The sequence below is a fragment of the Squalius cephalus genome (genome assembly GCF_949319135.1).
Source record: "Squalius cephalus genome assembly, chromosome: 5".
Lineage (NCBI taxonomy): Eukaryota > Metazoa > Chordata > Actinopteri > Cypriniformes > Leuciscidae > Squalius > Squalius cephalus.
This window is the reverse complement of record NC_137126.1, coordinates 31,426,371-31,446,716: the sequence shown is the minus strand read 5'-3', so window position 1 is coordinate 31,446,716 and position 20,346 is coordinate 31,426,371. Positions and strand designations below refer to the sequence as shown.

The 20,346-nt window shown below is 38.5% G+C and overlaps 2 protein-coding genes across 3 annotated transcripts; both read right to left on the bottom strand.

The window, feature by feature from the left end:
• Positions 1 to 247: 247 nt before the first annotated feature.
• Positions 248 to 2,520, bottom strand: gas1b (growth arrest-specific 1b). The gene has a single exon (XM_079870439.1). It carries the CDS (start codon positions 1,883 to 1,885, stop codon positions 1,088 to 1,090), a length of 798 nt encoding a protein of 265 aa, XP_079726565.1. The 5' UTR covers positions 1,886 to 2,520; the 3' UTR covers positions 248 to 1,087.
• Positions 2,521 to 13,711: 11,191 nt separating this feature from the next.
• fbxw2 (F-box and WD repeat domain containing 2) lies at positions 13,712 to 19,885 on the bottom strand. Of its 2 annotated transcripts, none has more exons than XM_079871283.1 (7): positions 19,434 to 19,885; positions 18,211 to 18,720; positions 16,797 to 16,991; positions 16,511 to 16,644; positions 16,333 to 16,419; positions 16,007 to 16,176; positions 13,712 to 15,411 (listed from the first exon to the last, which is right to left on the bottom strand). In XM_079871283.1, exons 2-7 carry the CDS (start codon positions 18,698 to 18,700, stop codon positions 15,120 to 15,122), a joined length of 1,368 nt encoding a protein of 455 aa, XP_079727409.1. In that variant the 5' UTR covers positions 18,701 to 18,720; positions 19,434 to 19,885; the 3' UTR covers positions 13,712 to 15,119. The 2 variants fall into 2 exon arrangements, with proteins under 2 accessions (XP_079727409.1, XP_079727410.1); XM_079871284.1 differs by lacking the exon at positions 19,434 to 19,885 and adding an exon at positions 19,016 to 19,077.
• Between the last annotated feature and the right edge of the window lie 461 nt (positions 19,886 to 20,346).

Sequence of the window (20,346 nt, the reverse complement as noted above, 5' to 3'; positions counted from 1 at the left end):
TTAACAAAAATATACAGCACTTGTTTTGGTTTGTATAGTGAAATAACCAGACACAAAAAAAGGTCAAATAGTTTTATAATAATTTGGATCCAATCTTTATGAACATTATAAACAGTATTACATGGTATTATTTATCAACATTATTCACACAATTATATGATACAAAAACATATACATTTACAGTAATCAAGTTGTTCGTCTACAATTTACACTAACCAAAATTTAATACAAAAATAAACTTTCAGTATTTGTTTTTATCTCTTTTAATATAAGTTTCCACAATAGTTCATAACTTAATATATGGGAGCACATATTTCCAACATATTTTTTTGACATCAAAAACAACTTTTCATGGTGTGCAGATGTTGGTAGCTCATCTAGGTTTTGGAACAACCTTTAACTATGGGATTCTGGCTCTGCGACTCAACTCAACTCAACTCAGCTTTATTATAGCACCACTAAAAACAACAACTGTTGACCAATGTGCTGTAGCCTACAATATATTCTTCCACCATTTTATGCCTTTAAAAAAAAAATGGTCTATTCTCTCGTGTACCTGTACAATATAAGCACCTAACCAAATGCAAATATAGAGTCAAATACAATGTGCGAATGAATCAATTACTTTCATAGGGTCTACTTTTCTGCCAGTAGGCAAAACCGTTTTCGAAATGAGACTCGTCTCGTGCAACGCAAATGTCTTGTGGTGCCACCGCACAAAAGACATTTTGAACAAAACACAATTGGTCGAGTCAAATTTTTGTATGTAAACCAACAATAAAGAGATAAGTTAAAGGCTACTTGTTTCAATGAGGGGAACCCCCCTTGGATTTCCACCGAGGATGCGATTTCATTTAGTTAGCTGGGCCCCAATTCGTGTGTCCTGGCGCGAGGCCTGGAGCGACTTCGAAAAAAAGCGACTTTGCGAGGGTTTTGATAACATGTAGCTTTACTTCTGCGGACAATGAAAGGTTGAAAACTGTAACACGTAGCCCCACACACACACATTTTGTTTTGACTTCCATATGTCCCATTATTTCCACCCAGGCCAAATATGCAGCTAACCACTGAACTCTAAAAACATGACTTATCTTAATATAAAAAGTGTTAAAATGGCAAACACCACAATTGAAAACTGTTGTGATCTTAAATCCCAGGCATCACTCTCTTCGTCCTCGTAATCCGTCTCGTAGTCGTCCTCCAAGTCGTCCTCGGTATCTGAAAAGCCACTACCGCCATATCTGTCGGCAAAGCAGAAGTTTTTCATGCTGACTTTGACATACTCGCATATGGCCCTTTCTGTGCCGTCGCACACGCAAGTGTCCAGAAGCTGGGCTTTAGGAATTGAGCGCATGTTGGTGATGACCCGCCGGCAATCGTCCGAGCAGCGCTCTCCTCCGAACAGTTTCCTGCAGTGATACAGATAGTCCCTCATGGCGGTACTGCACTCGGGATCCATCTCGCACTGCTTACGGGCTTCGGTGCAGCCCATGTGGCTGGTTCTGGGCATACAGGGCTCGATGGCTCGCTTGGTCATCTTGCATAATGTGTCCGAGGAGCATTCGCAGTCCTCCAGTGCCGGGCCGTTCACAGTCAGGTTGAGCTGAATGATGGAAGAAATGCAGTGGCTAGGACATTTCTTCCTATTCCCGTTTATCACCGGACCGCACGCGTGTAGATACTGAGTATACGCGTAGTGGCACTCCGGTTCTCCTTGGCACTTCATGATGGCCTGCCAGCATATCAAACGCTGGTTGTGTGTCGGTGAGGCGGTGGATAAACGACTAAAACATATCAACGCACAGCCGATGGACAAAATCAATATCTGCAGCCGTAGAGTGACTGCATGGTTGCCAGACTGTGCCATTCCTTGATGTGCCCACATGCAACAGCTTAAAAGTTAACTTATTGGGTCAAGGGTTTCCATTTGTTGGTCCATAATCCATACTGTTTCTCTGTTCTTACCAGAGATTGAGACGAACAACTCGCCTTGTTCCATGCCCGCCGTCGTCAAGCCGCGTTTTGTTGACCACTTTAGTTAAGTGTGCTCATATTTGTTCCTTCACTATCCACAGAAACATGCATCGAAATTTATCCGTGGACAAAACTCCAAATGGTTGGAACGAATCACATTTGCTCACTGCCGCGAGAGCAAAACGCGCAGCAACATCTTGATGCGCGTCGACTCGTTTTCTCGCTGCTCTTGATTGCAGTAATCCAGTGATAAATCAACGCTTTATAAATTACATCGAAACATCCCAAACGCGATCTCACACTGCACCTTGTTCAAATAACAAATCTGGAAAAAGTTCAACTCTCTACTATGCTATCTGTTCAGTTACCCAGACCCAGACGTAGCCAATGCATGCAGCACACTATTGGTCCGATCAGTTGTTGTGATTTCTGACGTCATTTGAGGGTGGAGGTCAGAACTTGATGAAGGTCGAGAATGTGGAGAGGGTGCGGGTCGTAATTTGACTTGATAAAGCATCAGTCCCTGACACAGTGCTAAAATATTTTGGCTGTCAATGTGCATTGCACATCTCATCCGATGTCTCTGCCCAACCCTCAGCACCCAAACAGCACTTTCAGTTCTAATTGTGCAATTATTATTTTAACTTGTAGCCACTTATTTAGCTCGACAGACCTCAGCATGTCTTAAGAAGTGTTTTAATATATATATAGTCCTATCCATAAAGTAGCATATTAACCTAGAGAAAAAAAGGAAAGGGACAACTTTTGAATATAAGGTTACAAAACACCATCATTTAATACCATTTAATAAAATACAGCCAATATGTTATTTTGTTTGATTTAAAATAGAATGACCTAATACTTTGGTTTCTCCGGGAAATATCTTGATCCATTTCTTCCATTTCTCACAAAGAAGGAAAATTACATTTTCCAGGTAAAATTATCAGGTCAAGTTTGTTTTGAATCTCCATTATTTAAGAACACATCAAACCAAAGATTCTAAAGGAAATAACAGAGACTTTGCAGACAGGTTTGCAGATGGTTTAATTTTACATTGGTTTATGACTCTTCAAGTCTCATGTTTATACACAATCCATAATGAATTTAACAGGCAGCATTTTGCTGACAGTTGTTTATTTTGCTAAGGAGAATTACCACAAACACTTGTAGACAGTTCAAGGTGTTTTCTGTGACAACTTCCTCTGAACAGTCCATTTGGTCTGCAATAACGGTCAGGATTGCATGAACAATCCTTTGATCCTTTCTGGTCGGTTTGGAGCAAAATAGCAGCTGTTACAAGTTACAACTTTTTTTCTTCTGTTCTCACACCAAAACTTCCCCATCCTCCACAGCATTTATACAAAAGCCCTGGCTTGAAAATGTTCAACACCTAAATAGTAGCAGGTTTGCATTTTGAGAAGTTTAATGAGATGAACAATATGTTATATGCTAAACTGACTTCCTAGCTCATGAACACATTCATATAAAAAAAAAACTCCTGTGCTTTCCATCTCTAAATGACTGATCATCACTTGGCCTAGATCTGCAGAAAGAGAAGGAGCAGCTTTTGGAGAACAGAGCGGTCTGTGTTATCCATGCTACATTGACCTTATCACACTTCTGCACTCAAACCACAAAGCTTGGGCAGCTGGCCAAAAATGTCCCCTATCCCTATACCCCCACCTTTCAGCATTTTCTCCTTTTCCCAATTAGAGAGATTAGATGGCCGATTTGGGAGGAAAGGAGCAAACAGTCTCATGCAAATTCTCTGACATTCCACTGTAAAACTGTATACAGAACATCCATTTCTCACAAGAATGTTTTTGTCGAAGTGAAGAAATGAACTGACTAGATGACATATAGCTATACCGTGAGATTCACAATGTTGTTTTGAATGGTAATGAGAAAAGTGCTGTAGTCATCTAATATGTATTTATTCAGATGGATATATTTTAAATAGTAAATAATCACATCACACTAAAATCTCAAAACTATAACACAACAAGCAATGAAACTGCTTTTCCAACACAGTGAGAAAACAGAATATGAGCCCTGTACATTTCATTCGCACACAGAGAACTCAGAGCAACTCCAGAATTCAAGGCTTCACTCCTCACAAAGGATGAAATTGTTCGATCTGGTGAGACTATTACTGCAAGATGTTGGCATTTCCTTTTCTTATAGAGAGAACTGCTGTGAAATGTATTCAGAATCTCTCTGAGGAGTCGGTTGTTCCCTCTTGCCAAGCTGTCAGACCTGTTTATCATTATTTGCTGTAAAGTAGCCCAGACTATGCGATCAAGGGAAAAACTAAAAAAGAACTTTCAGTGGAAAAACCTGGATCAGAGATTTGTCTAATTATTTGTCTAATTTGAGTTCTAGAAAATCTCTTTTAATACACGCATACTGCTGGAATCCAGTGTGAATCATGTCAGTGTTGGACGCAGACCAGAAATGAAGCGAGCCAAATTTTCTCTCGCTCAGATGAATTCTGAGGCATGAACGGACAGATCTGTCCTTCTTAACTTTAACCAGTTCCGTACTTTTACAGATATAAACTACATTGTAAAAAAAAGAAGAAGAAAAAAAGAAGATTTTTCGAAGTTTTAAATAAAACAAAGATTACTGGAGTATATGCAGGAAAACTATCTTGTTTTTTCTACTTCAAAATGTCATGTTTAATTCAATGTGTTACTTCCAGTTTATTTAATTATTTAATAGTATTTTCTAAATGAGTGTTCATTCATTCATTCACTAATTATTCAATAATTTATGAATACTGTATCTTATATTTGTTTTAATCTTGCCTGGGCTGCTCAATGTTTTCTGTTTTGTTTTTGTTGAAAATTTCAATAATGAATAAATAAATAAAAATAACACTCTATTTCCTTTTTCCTGTTTTGCACTGTTGCCCATGTGACAATAAGTCATAACAACTCTAGAATAGGAATGCTAAGGGGTTTTTTTGGAAAGAAGATAAATGGCTTTCTCAGCACTCCAGAAGTCTCAGTCTTCACGTCTCCACCACTGTCACAAATGATTACACACACTCAAGCCTCATTGCCAAAAACATATTCAGTCAAGAAGCTCTCAGAGGCACAGCGATTGCACACTATGATATTAGTTTGTTGCCAAAAATGGCCCGGCTCCACCAGTTCTTTTCTTTCTGATTTAATGGAAACAGCTGTTTACTGTCTCTCTGTTACTTTCACTGGTCTATGTTTTTTTAACCGTCTGCTTTCTTTTTCATAACTCAAGCAAATGTTTCTGAATGACCTGATGCAGCCATTTCCTGGGCTTTTTTTTTTTTTTTTTTTTGGGAAGATCCACTCTAAAGCGTTTTATATAAGTACCATCTGTTCAACTGAGCACATACTTGTATGTGGAATTTGGTAATATTTAAACAGTAGTTACAAAGCATCTGTGAAATGAATAGAACAGAACTGTGGGCTGTTGGCAGTGGTAAAGCTAATATCTTAATCAGAATTTCAAATCTTTAAAAATGTGCCAAATTTTTAATCACATGACAACTTTGAAACAATCATCTCTAGATGTTTGGTTGTGCTGCCCACAATATGGTTTATAAGATCTTAATAGAAGGCCCTACATGCTAAATATATTTTTTCACCTGCTCATTTGTATTGAGATGGGCATTATACTGAATAAAATTGACTACAGACTCTAGTTTCAATCAAAACTATGCACTATAGGCTGCTACACTATACTCAGATGACTTTACAAGAATAGCCACAAGCTTATTTTTTACATTGAAAACTGTAATCTCCGAACTGTTATACACCTATGGGGTGGTGGCACAGACTAGTCGACTAGTTGACTTGAATGCTCTGCCATGATGCTTTGACCTTGAAGATGAGTAGTCGGTGATCATGGCCGCAAAAGGATAATAAATATTTTAAAGTCTACTTTTACGCTCCATTTCCAACAGTTAAAATGACAAATAAATGCATACTCACTCAGAGAGAGCTCCACAAGATTTGTTTGATTATACCATCTGGATGCTCAAAACTGATCTGGAGAATGCACGTTTTAAACAGTTTATTGTACATGTAAGTTAATTGCTGTTCTAAACTAATGCTGCGTTACGCACACACAAAGAGTAACTCGCACATCACGTGCAGGTCGTGCGCACACAGAAATATTCAGTGCAGAAATGTATTGTCAACACTCATCTGTGATATATCAATAAAATAGATTAGAAACTGAAAAGTTCTAGCATATATTTCTTAGTAACTAAAACTCACTGGTTCACTATAATTAGAGAGACGCTGCATGCCAGGTAGAATGAATTCACACACAATCACTCTCTCAATGCATTCAAAGCCTTTATTGGCTACTTTATCTGTATCAGATTTAGAAAGAGCAGAAATCTGTGAGAAATATAATGACCAAAAGACAAAAGAACTGATAAAAATAAGCTCTTATGTTGGAGCAATAGCCTTGTGGGCAGCGCTGTTTCATATGCCATTGTGCACAAGGCAACCCGCGTGCGAGTCTCAGCTCCAGTTTAAGGCTTATTTGTTCATTAATGACGTCATCAGCGACTAGTCGACGTTGATTTAAAAAATCTGAAGTCGTTCATAATCAGCCTACGTCAAATCCTCACATATTGGTTGTTTTACAAGTTACACTCCTTGCAATTTTTTGTATTACTTACTAATGATATTTCAGTTTGTCAGAACACACAGCAGTTTCAACATTAAATTCGGCATGAAATGGAAATTGCAACTGATATTTTTTCTTTGTTGTGACGTATCAGAGTGAAGCAGCTCATCAACCAAGACAGAATGCAGAACGGGACTTGATTTTGTCCAGTAATTGATTGGAAGGTGGCATAGCAAACTAAATGTATGAATGAGAGGTTTCTGGAGGGGAGGGATTGAAACTTGTCTGGCCATTGGACAACCTTATCGCCCTGCCCTCATGTGAGTGAAGGCTACATTACATCAGAGCAGATAGTCGCATTCTGTTAATGTTTAATGTTAATGTTTTTGATTAAAAGGGCATATGTTTAAACTAATAATAATAGTAATAATAATGTGTGGATAAATCATTCACAATAAACTGATAAATAAAAAATTGAATAATCTATTGTGATTTTACGGTGACTTTAAAAAGAAACTGGTGAATTACTTATTGCTGTTGTGAAATTTAAAGCATTACTCTATCAATATTCATCGGTCATATTGAGTGCCATATTTTAAAAAAAAAAGAAAAAAGAAAAAAAAGAAAGAAAAAGCTATTTCAGCTAGCTGTTTTGTCAGGTAATGCTAATATTGGTTATACATAACCTTTCTGCAATGTGTTAACCATTTTTCATCAAAGAACAGATGAAATTTGTTCCATGTGGGACATCATAGCTCTCATGTCCCAAGACGGTTCGACCAATTAAGCCTCATGTTTGATGATTAAAAGAGAAATCATGGTGGTCCTGAGCAGAGCTTTTATTCTCTCATTGTAGATCATTTTACATTCTTGTACAATTTATAATCTTATACTGTAACATATTTTGAGAAAAACTTACATGCAGCTGTTGGTCACTATAGTTACAAATCAAAATCAAGTTTTGGTTTTCACCTTCTCATCAAGTACACTCACTATAGTTATATATTACAACACTGAATACAAGTGTAAACATTTTATACCATGAACTGCATTGATGATTAAGTGCATATCACATGTGCACCAATGCCAAAGTAAAGCAGTTAACATCAGTAGCGAGTGTAATGACACCAGCTCTGTCCCTCTCATTAGGCCCATGTTTTTGTTGATTTGTTTAGGGAGGGGATATGAGATGTAAATAAGGCCTCTGTTGCCTATTGTATCCTGTATCTGTCCCTGTCCCTTCCCTCCCCCTTCTAATTATCATCTCGGCTGGAAAGTTCCCACAAGGCCTGAATGTTTTTTTACCATAAGCCAATCAAGTGGCATGAAGGCAGGGCAGTGTGAATGATCCATTGTCTGTCCATGGAGCGCTGGAGAGAGGGGAGGAGAGTGGAATTGTTTGGGCCTTGAGTTCACCACTATCAACAGATGACACAGTGAGTTTCTGAATAAGTAAAAGAGTATAGACAAAACTCAGATTTATATGTAACCGTTATTGCGTCTGTGTTAGTTCTTGGTCCGATCATTGCAAAATTGCAAGGGAATGGGTTTGAAAGACTGCTAAATCAAAAGAATGAGACATTAAATTTTAGAAAAACAATTCTTCAAAGGAATTAGCAGGAGATAGAAATCAAAAAAGTTGATTTTGGACAACAATTTCAGAGAACTGAATAATGTTCAGACTAACCCTAAACCTAACCCTATATATCCATATCTATCTATCTATCTATCTATCTATCTATCTATCTATCTATCTATCTATCTATCTATCTATCTATCTTATCTATCTATCGAACAATTTGGGAATTCACTGTAACTTGCTAAAAACCTATATATATAAATTATTTTTTAGGTTTTTAGCAAGTTACAGCGAATAGGGTATATGTCGAACGTCGCATGACGAAACCGGAAACCTGGTCTCATTGCATCCGCTTGTCATAGAAAGTGTTAACAGCCGTATGAACTGACGCCGATATCTATGGAATTTTAAGGTAATCAGCTAACCTACCTATCTCACTTTGTTATTGCCGTTTTATTCTATTTAAATATCTAAACGTTAGTGTGAAGATTTTTTTTTTTTTTACTTTTAAATATCGATCTTCACATGCGAGGGACATTGGTTATGATCATCTTTGCTCGCCCCTTTTAAGTTATCTTGAGTAAAACAGTAAAAAAATGCAAGAAGCACATACAAAAGACCTGAACCGGAAGCGATGCGTTCTGTTTTCCGGTTTCGTAATGCGACGTTCGACATATACCCTATTCCCAAATTGTTCTACCACCTGTATCCTCTATGGCCTTTGTCCTCTGTTTCATGTTGACATCAGCATACCATGGTTAAATGAATGTCATCACTAGCAGTCATAAATCGATGTATACGTCTACAGACATAAGTTTTCCTCACATTGACTTAAATTCCCATATGCCCACTTGGGTTGTGCATTTGGAATTAAGTCTCACACACACAGTTAGACAAGCTGATGTAAACCATTTTGAGGAGCCCCTTAAACTCTCAGAAAAAAATTACCTTTAGGGGGTACAACATTTTGTCAATGGGGCAGAACCCTATAGAGACAACTTTCATATTCACCCCTAAAAGGGTGATACACTCTTAAAAATGAAGGTTCTTTATTGGTATCAATGGTCATGGAAATTGTCCATTGCACAAAATATTCTTTATAGTGGAATAAAGTTATTCAGATTTTTAAAGGTATAGGCTACACTATGTTTTTTTGGTTCAAAATGTATAATGAGCGAGTACATCATGAATCCATCTTCCAAATTGTATTTTTGTATTATCGTGAATCACTAATATAGCCTGGAAATCCAGACCTAAATCTAAAAGATTAATGGTCTGGCGTCGACTAATGAAAATCACCCAGCTCGAGGGGCGGCACCAAGCATGCATTTGAAAATCTCACTGGACGCAATTGGATAATAATATGACCAATCACAACAATAAACCCCATACGCTTAGTTACCAGCGGAGCTAACTGGTAGATTATACTCTTACCGTATCCGGTCGGCAAAACAGCAAAAACATCCTTCTTGCAGAGGAACGATTCGAGCGGCGTCTTCTGTTCCTGTTTTAGATAAAAAGCCAAGTCTAACTCGTTCATTGTAGCGGCCAAAGCCGTTTCAAACATCTGTTATTCATCCATAGCCATCTTGCAATGTTTACTAATCTTCGACGTCACAGCGCTGTCGTCATCTGTTAAGCTAGCCTCTGGCCCGCCTATATCAGATAGCCCGATGTGATTGGTGCAGCTCAGATCGAGGGGCATATTTAATGAGCATCATTACTCGACACCAGAGTAACTCGCTGAGCAAATTCAACTTGTGCTCTCGTGAGAACTCTGGATTACCAGGGTAAATCATAATGGTACGCCTATAATAAGTGCTTTACCTGCGTGACTCGTCATATACATAAACAGAGAGAAGTATCTCCGGCTTCATTGTTCTTCCGCAAGACGCATGGTTTTGCTAGAGTGCCAAAAGTTACATAGTGTACCTATAAGAAGTAAAATGGTTCTTTTATGAACTTTTAGGAACTGTTTTTACTGCAAAAAAATTTATATTGACTATGTATTGCTAATCTAAGATACTTATATGCACATTCGTATCGTTACTGAAATACAATTACATAAAATTATCCAAGATGACAGGGCGGCATGGGCACTGGGACATTACTTTTGAATTTGATAGGAAATGTATAGATAGGACTGGAATGATAAAGAGAATGAGATTGAGAAATTATGTAAATCGAATTTGCATTGCCTGCATGAGCACTGCAGCATAACATCTCAGAGCACATAAGCTGACAACTATATTGCAGTTCCATAGAACATATTATGTATTTTAATCATTACAATGATTGCTCCAGCCGAACACATAGGCCTACTGAGATGAGTGCAGTAAAAGTGGGAATGTCCTGTCTGATGACATGCACACACTGAGGGGAGGAGAATAGAGAATATGGCTGAGGGCCTAACCACAATATCTAAATATTGACTGTACAACTTGTAATCATGTTTGGTCTGCGGACAGGGTGAAAATAAACACCAGTGTGTGTGGTGTTCTCTCATCCCATAATAGAAACAGTGCAGACATGCCTTTTCAATATGTTTAGAGCACTCATAATTGAACATGCTTAAATCATTAAAAGGATTAGAAGAAACGTATCTCATCAAGACTTAATATGCTGTGCTTGCCAATGATATTTGCGATTTTAAGCATATGGAGTTCATCAGAGTGTTCCTTTGCATTGTAATTGCTTGTGGTTTCAAAGCATACTGATATAAATCTTTTTACGTGGGTGGTCTTAGGAATGGGATTTTACTGTCTTAGTGTAAAGACAGTAAAATGTTTTATGTTGTTTTATGTTCTATGCTAAGCATTTCAAATTCATCTTCATTGTTACATTTTCATAATTCACCGTTTGGGGTGGGTAACAGCTTTCCCTGATCCTTCCAGTACTGGAATGTCATTGAGCAAACATTTAGAAAAAAGAAGAAGAAGAAAAAACATTAATTTGACTAAATATCAGCATTCAAGCAACATTTCCCACCAATACTGTTCTTATAGCATAAGGAACATTTCTGAAATAATAAGAATTCATAATAATTCAGTTTATAATTTACTTAAACTGTATAAAATATGGATACACAGCTAAGTTCACAACTTCAAGAATTTTGTACTGTGCCATTAAATGTTAGTATTCAAAATTATGATAACACTTTACAATAAGGTCTCATTATTAACATTAGTTAATGTATTAACTAACATGAACTAACAATGATCAATACATTTGTTACAGTATTAGTCTTTGTTAATGTTAGTTAATACAAATACAGCTCATTGTTTGTTCATGTTAGTTCACTGTGCATTAACTTATGTTAACAAATACAATTTTTGATTTTAATTTAACATTAACTAAGAATGACAAATGCTGAAGAAGTATTGTTCATTCTAGTTTATGTTAACTAAAGTTTAACTAATGAAACCTGATATTGTAGTGTTACCAAAATTACTTTCAGCTATGTCTGATTCCCTCTCCCAGCAATAATAACAATGGATATAATCAATCTTTGACTAAATTTCTGCTATGAGAAAGCAGTTCTCAAGGTAAGTGGATAATAAAATGGAGTTTAATTCGATCCTTCATAAACCATTTTTTCAAGCATTTTTTTCTGTTTGTTCATAAGGACAGAAAAGGTCTTTTGTATGGTCAAATTAATGAGTAATTGGGACTGCTTGTGTAAACTGTGATGTGATTGAAAGTTTTGGGATTACGCCATATTAATGCTTAGCCCAAACAGCCTATGAATTCTGCACTGAGATTGAGAGGGAGAGACAGGTAGGCTAATAAGAGATATGCCATGTTATTCTTCTGCCTTTAACTCCTTCCATTGACCTTTGGAGGGGCTAAAGGGAGGAGCGCGAGGGGGAGTTTGGGGGAAGAAAAAGAAGGCGAAGAAAGGAAGAAGACGGGGAATATAAATTAGCTGAGAGACAATTGAGCAAGAAGAGGGAAAACTGAGATCAGACCGAGTGTACGCAAGAGCGTCGAACTGTGGGAACGACACTTAGCCTACATTTACACAAGCCCTAAATTATTTCGTTATACACTTCTACATTGAGTCAAGGGACAGTCACCCAAAAAGGAAAATTCATCATTCACTTACTCTCAGTGACACTCTTTTTTTATATATATATACATATTTAACTCTTATTGCCACACGATGTCCTCGCTCTCGCCAGTAGTGCAATGACGTACTGCATTTCACGTCATTTGTGCTTGGACACAAACATGTACAAATCCAATACAGCCCCCCCCCCCCCCCCCCTCCTTCCCTCCTTCCCTCCTTCCCTCCTTCCCTCCTAAACCAGTTTAAAGGGGGGGGTACAATGGTGTTTCATGTATTCAGAGTTGTTTACAGTGTTAAAGAGATAGATTCTCATGCTAAACATGGGCAAAGTTTTAAAAAAATATTTTGGACGAATAACGGAGAATTTCTATGCTGAAAATCTTACTTCCGGGTTGGTACAAGTTTCGGCTGGTTTTTTTTAGATCGTGGATCTAATGACGTAGACCAGAGTGGAACTCCTTATATGAGCATTTCTCTCGGAAAAGCGCGCCCGCGAGCACGTCGACTAGAGGAGAGCGAGACCGCGCACATCAACGCGCTTCAACAGGAAATCATCGGCAGCGCTGCATAGGATTTGTTCAAGAATGTCTCCAAAAAAGTGTGTATTTGGATGTGAGGGAAAGCTTACCGTGTTCAGTTTTCCAAAGAACCCAGTGTTACAGGAACAGTGGATGCAGTTTGTTTTTCCGGGGCAGCAACGGAGTGTAGGAAGTGCGGTTGTGTGTTCTGGTCGTTTCAGTGACGAATGTTTTATTAACAAGGCTCAGGTCGACGCTGGATTTGCAAATCGTTTGCTATTAAAACGTGGAGCGGTCCCAGTGATAAAAGACCCCATTCATGTAAGTACAACTGGATCAGATTTCTGTATTTTGCTGGAAATCAAGGACTACCGCTTGACTCTATAGCTCCGCCTCCAGGACCTCGGCTTTTTCCGGAGAGAATCGGAAAGCTGTATTTTTCTTTTCTAAATATAATAAAACTAAACACTTTTTTGAGATATTAAGGATGCACTACTACTCTATAGGTACTCAAGATTAACATGAGATTAGGTGAAACTGTGCATGTTATGTACCCTTTAAGGCTAGGGTGTAAGGTAGGTATAGGGATGTAGCACGTAGGCGATCAACTCTGAATAAACATCTTTGAAATCGACTGCGGGGCGGAGTTTGCAATAAACAGGTTTAGGAAATAAAAAGCACGTGTCCACTACGTATTAGATGATTTAGATAATAAATTGTCAGTCTTTTACCACATTATATGTGTTGCAGGATCGCCCTCTAGTGTGCAAACAGATTAAAAGCATGTTTGAGAAAGGCTCCTGGTTATAACTTGCATTGTGGTTCAGCGACCTGGAGGCTCTGTTGACGCAGAGCTGGATTAAATTGATACATCACATGCAAGAGAACATAACTAGATGTTCCACATCAGGAAAAACAATAAACATCATGAGTCAAAAGAAAGTCAACTTCTATCATTAGCTACTGTCATTTATTTGTAAGACAGCATGTTATTTTGTTATACAAACAACAGACCTGAATTCTGCTAATGATGGATGGATGCCATTACTGTCTGTGAAGTTAGCATTACAGTGAAGTAACACATGACCAGTGCATACAGACGTTGTAACTCTCCAATGACATTTTCGGATAATCATATTTTTACCCAGTATCTTTCCACTGAAATGTGTGAGCAACATGGTGAGAAAACATTAAACTATCAACCCCCCCCCCAAAAAACGTATTCATTTGTTTTGACGGTTTGGGAAAATAAAACGTTTCATTGTTCTAATGTTCCAGTAGGATATACAGAACTACAGAAGCAGATATATAAAGTGACAAAGGCTGGTTAGCCCTGGATTATGCTAAAAATAAGATCAGTCTTTAAAAATAAAGATTAAAAATGAACATTCAATGAGATTCACAAGAAACATTTTTTGTGCAATCTAGTCTGGCTAAATAGTGGTAAGACTAATTCTTACAGTGTCGATTACATTAGGTTAAAAAAATAAGCATAAAACATTTTTCTCTCATTGAGGGAGGATTGTAACATTGTGACACTGTAAATGCAAAGGGTTAAGTGTTAAAATAAATGCACGACTAATTAACTGAATGAAAAATAAAACCAAGGGTCAGTAACAGCAAGAAGCCACCTCTGAATGACCTTCATATGAAACCCATTTCAGACTGCATTTTATCAAATAGTATTTTCAAAAGCTCAGCAAAATGACCAACACAGATGTTTGGGGTGCAAGCCAGCGCCTACAGACGTAGAGGTCTGCAAATTCAAATTCTTCAAAAGGAAACCGTAGATTTAAGGCAACATTTCTCTATCTACAGGAAAATTCCTGAAGTTGAAAAGGTAGCACTCAAAACAAAACAAAAACACTTCATTGTCAATCTTGGTGATTGTGCTAGAAAAAAAACAAGCCAGCTCTACTGCTCATGCTTGCTGTGAAGCGATCTGTGCTCAGATGGTGCTGTAGCATTTCACTACCTCTCACTGGTGTGAAATCTGAATGTCAGTAGGAACTCTCTTAAATCTTCAACAAACAAAAGCCTTGGATTGTTCACATCATGGAGAGAAGCTATGGTCTGTACTACAAATCTTCAGATGTCTCCTTTTCTATAAATTGCAACGAGTAGAATGCGTGGTTTGCAAGTGAATAAGAAAGAGTGAAGCAAGAGTAAATTCCTAATCTGAATGGAAACAAATGCAAAGAGGGGTGAACACACTTTGGTCCATGCATTATCTAACTTGGTTGGCGATCATTTCTTTTTTCATATTGAGAGCACCCTTTTTTCTTCTTTTTGTTGTGTTCATAAAAGTTTTGCCTGATTTCAGAGCACAGGGCTAGTATTCACCACCTCTGTGTTTCTAGCCGTTCTCTCTCCAAAGAACCAGATGAATGCTATGGTCGGGCATGCTGGTGGCGAACACCAGGCCCGAATCGTTCTTGCCGTCCAGTCCGTTGAGCCAGGAGGTGACGCCCGGTAAGAAACTAGAGCCACGTTTGGATTTGCGGTAGGCTGGCAGTGGCCAACGGCCCACGGTGACCTCAGTCCTCAAGTCCATAACATAGAGGTGGTGGTTATCAAAAAGCAGAGCGAAGATATCACCGAAACCAAGCAGAGAGAGGCTGGAGGGTTCCTGCTGTGGTTTGATGACTCTGTAAATATGAAAAAAAATCAGTAAATAATAAACACAAGCTGCCTTTTATTAAAACGTCAATTTTAAAAAAAAAATGTTTTTGCATAAAGCAACATTGCACAAATGTAACTTATATAACCTAGAAATAGTGCATTAGGGCTGTCAAAATGGCTACTAATAAATAATATGACTAATATTCAAATTATATTCAAATTTAAAAGGCACAATTTCAGTTAGGTGAAAAATAATGTTTTGGCCTGTCTCTTAAGGCCACAACTGAGCACAATGAGCAAAATATGAATGCACTGTATTCATGATGACCCAATCACCCAAAAGTGAAAAGTTGACGGTAGCCATTGACTTCCATAGTAGGAAAAAAATACTATGGATGTCAATGTCTACCGTCAACTGTATGATTACCAATATTATTTAAAATAATCTTCTTTTGTGTTCAACAGAAGAAAGAAACTCATACAGGTTTGGAACAAAATGAGGGTGAGAAAATGATGACAAAATTTTCATTTTTTTGGGTGAACTATACCTTTAAAGGACATTTGATTCAACAGGGTTATTAGCAGCTTGGTTAAACAATTGAGGGGCTGAAATGAATGTACCTGATGACATCAAAACTTGCAAAGTCCCACTGATATATCCCCAGGTCTGAACTACAGACAATGTACCGGCCGTCGAACTGTAATCGTGGCTGCAAGCAGACACTGCGGTCTTCTGACACGGATAGGGTCTTTAAGCACTTACAGTTGATCTCACACCCTATAGGCCACACCTATGGAGAAACAGAAGCAGAAACAGATAAATACTGCGCAACTTTACATTTAAAAATCACAATCTAGTTGTTTTAGACATCAAACTTCACACTGAACAGCAATTTGAAAAACATTAATAGAGCTTGAAAAATACTTGCACAAGTGATTTACATTACCTTTATTTCATACTTATCAACACTCAGTAGTATGTAGTCACCAGGACTGTGCATCATGGACTCCACTTGGCTTTTTTGAAGGTGCACCTAAACCAGAGCAGATGTACAGAGAACATCTAAATAATAATAAACTACAATGCTTCATACCACAATGAGATCTGGTCAAAATAAGTCTTACCTTAGTGACCCACTCTGTGTGTCCAGTAAGAGTGTTGACACAGGTTCCTGCAGACAGGGACCAGACTTTTACAGTGAAGTCTGCTGAGCCGCTGACCAGGGTGTCCAACTCATCGTTGTAGTCTATGCTGAATACTGCAACAACAGTAAAACTGTTTTTTTATGCATATGCAATGTCTTGCCACCATAACATTACCATAAAGGTCAAGAGTGACAAAACCGAAATAAGCAAAATCTTTAATCACTGATCTTCTTTGTGCTATTAGCCGACAAAGCTTGACACCAACCTGCCCCAGTATGTCCTCGGAATTGCTGGATTTTGGCACCAGTGCTCCATTCCCAGCATGCAATGGTGTTGTCAAAAGATCCTGTTACCAGTTTCTGCTCATCAAATTTGACAGTGGCACAAGTGTGGGTCTGAATGCCATAGACGCACTGACCTGTGCGAACATCCCATAGTTTGGCTGACAGGTCATCGGAACCTAAGTGGAAAGACGTCTACAATCAGCGAGCCACTAAACGTGATCTTCACTTAAAACAAGCAATAATTTAAAACACCACCACCCATTCATATTTAAATTCAAAATAAATGAATTTGACTACATGGATTCAAAGAACAGTGTTGGTTTAGTGCGATAGAGCAAATATGGCTAGGTAAAAATAAAATTACAGCCTTATTGAGTTCAATCTATGAAAAGACTTCAACCATTTAATGCACTTCAGATTAACATTTCCTATCATTTTTACTGACCCTAGGATTTAACAAGAATCCATAAGAAGCACAATAACTCATTCTCTCCCACACTGGAAATTGAAAACTGAACTTACAAAAGGGAAAATTAGCACTTAAATGTCGCAATGTAATAGCCTGGGTTTCCCCATGCTGCCTTGTGCACAGCGCGATTTTATTCACGCTGCTAGGCAGCCTGGACACCATGGACCAGATTTTCCCCTCAAAAAGGGAACCAATCACAGAACGGGGAGGGAGCAGTAAGACGATGATGACGTCTATGCGACACACCGAAGCAGTTTGTTTATATCTATGGATCCAACATGGCATCAGACACGAAGTTACCTTTCGATGCAGCCTTAGATAGTGTTCTAAGTAGTTTAGAACGCAAGTTTATTTCGTCTTCTTCCTCGTCGAATTTCTGTTGCTCTACATACGTCATCTGGTATAATTGAAACGATTGGCTATGAGCTACGTACAGGCGCATTTGATAGACATTCATAGCGCCCAATAAACGGCTCTGGGCATTCGTAAGCCACGCCTCAAATACGCGAAAATGAACATGTGGTTCCCAGACCACGTCTCAATGAGACAAGGTCTGACGTTAGCCAGGCTAGCAATGTAACAGAAGTAGCAAGTAGTGTGTTTTTTGAATGATTATAGAAACATAAATTGTGGAGTGGCTACTTGCTTCTATCTATCGGTTGTTGATTTGACAAAGACAGATCTGAATGCAAACTTGAGGATGAATTTAAATAAGGGATGGGGTCTAAATGATTGGAGAAGTCTGCTAAACATTACACCAGAGGGAAGTCAAATTGACAATTTGATGACAAAAAATTAGATAAAAAAAAAATTAGATCAATAAGATGCATTTATAAATTAGATGAATTTAGGGTGAATTTCCATGTTGACTGGATCTCCTTTTGACCACATTACCAGGAAAAACAACCTCTATAAAGGTAACGCACCTGTGCAGAGAAGCCCATCCCGATAGTAGAGAGCATATACCCGAGCACTGTGTCCAATCAGAGAGCTCGTCTCAAACGCATCTTCCTCATTCAGCTGCTTCATGCGCAGTTTGGCCTTCAGATAAACACCCTTCCAGTGCCCCGCATCCTGGATGGACTCATCGATGCGCCAGCCGAGGTCTCGACACACGCTCTGCCACACTTCTGTACAGGTATTGATGACCTTATTCCACTGCTTGCACACCAGACAGCAGGTGAGCAGGGTCTGGGGGTCCAACCAACGGAGCAGGTAAAAAGCCAGCTCTAACGGCAACAGACGCAGGAAATCCCGCTTCAGCAGCGCTTCCAGCCCGTTGGACAGGTGTCGCAGCTGGGCAGCGCCGCTCAGTGAGATGAGGTGGTCCAGCGATTGGTTGCGCTGCTGGTCGCTTAGCGCCAGGAAGGAGGTGGAAACCGACTCCAGCCACCTCTCGAAAGCCGCCTTCTCCATGGGCACATGAGGGCGTCTACCTGTTGACAGATAACAGCAGGTTAACATATCAGAAACATACTTTTTGCACTGCATATAACAAACAATGATATGCAATTAAGCAGTGCCTTTTATATACAGAGTAAAAACAAGACTATAACAACTATCAAGAGAAATGAAAGAAAAAACACCTTCGGATTACATAATGGAGGTCTATCGGAGAAAACAAACACTTTCCACTCTGAAGCAACCTTTGAATAATGTAAATGTCATCAACATTGCTTCGAAACATATAAAACATGATGTTGAAGGTACTCATTTTTTTGAAGAACAAACCATGACGGTGTTGTTTCGAAGTCTGTGTTCCTCCTATGCTTCCTATGGACTGTCAAACCCTAAACCTAACCCTACCAGTAACCTAAGGGGAAACAGGGGGAACAGATAAAACGGTAAAACAAGACTGAGAAAAAAAGATGAGATCTCCATGATTACTTGACTGTCATGTTAACAGAATCTGATAGGCTGTCATGTAATTGGAATGCAGCTTTCTGGATTCCAAAAACATTTGACAAAAAGTCGCTAGCTAGCAGGCCAGAGACTTTATTAAACACACACACATAACAGTTACCGGTATATACATTTTTGTTGACCAACTCAATCTCAATAACATGGCCAGCAGATATTCAAAGATAATACATCTTATAAACACAAGCTTAACGGTGAATATAAAATAGAGTAGGGCAGAAATAATCACCATTTCCAGTAGAATCAGTCTGTGGAGAACGCTAGCTAGCCGCGCTAGCTAACAGGTGTCAACACAAATCGATATCGCTCTACAAAAGGTAGCTAAACTTTTCGTTTTTGCGGTTGAGTCACAGTCTGGCCTAACATTTATTTTTAGCGACGAACAAAGAAAAAGCGAAACTCCAAGCTAGCTGACATCAAACAAATCTCTAGAGTCCTGAGCTAGCATAATAACATACAATACAGTGTGAATCTAACGGAAACGCTTTGACTTTAAATTTATTCGATCTCTGTTCGTTCACATTTCAACGGCTGTGTTATTCCGGAACGTAATATCATACGTTAATTTAATGCACATTATTGTTGTGTTTTTTTTCTTTTTTTTTTTCTCCTTCTGTTTGTGGAGTTAGCTGGATAGGCTAAGATAGGAAGCCTCCGTTAGCAATGAGGAATTACAGCGACAGGAAGTTGCAGGATGAGCAATTTGACACGAGCGGGAGGAAGTCAGGAGGAGTGTCCGCCTGTCACTTTTTCAAACCATGACTTTGAATGAGTTTGCATTCCTTAAATACTGTGTGCAAAAATTATGTGAGTCATATGCAAAAGCATCATATGATGCTGTAGCTAAAATATCTTAATCGAGTTAAAGTCACACAGATGGTGTTTGTGGCCGGTCATTCACCGCGTGGTAAACAGGGGGCACACTATGCCAACAAACAAACCATAGCAACAAACAGAAATTTAGTGTACGTCTAATATTACTGTTTTTAGCAAACTCAAATTACTCGTTGTAATTCGTATATTATATACATTACATATTAGCTACTCGTTGTATATTATTATAGGCTAGCCTACCATTCAAAAGTTCGGGGTCGTTTTTTTTAATGTGTTTTAAATGTGTTCTCTTATCTGACATAATAGGC

Excerpts from the sequence above, each read along its gene's own strand:
- gas1b (XM_079870439.1), bottom strand. The coding sequence starts at position 1,885 with ATGTGGGCACATCAAGGAATGGCACAGTCTGGCAACCATGCAGTCACT.
- fbxw2 (XM_079871283.1), bottom strand. The coding sequence starts at position 18,700 with ATGGAGAAGGCGGCTTTCGAGAGGTGGCTGGAGTCGGTTTCCACCTCC. Across the intron at positions 16,645-16,796 it reads CCGAGGACATACTGGGGCAG|TATTCAGCATAGACTACAAC; the intron begins GTTGGTGTCAAG and ends CTGTTGTTGCAG. Across the intron at positions 15,412-16,006 it reads GCAAGTTTTGATGTCATCAG|AGTCATCAAACCACAGCAGG; the intron begins GTACATTCATTT and ends TCATATTTACAG.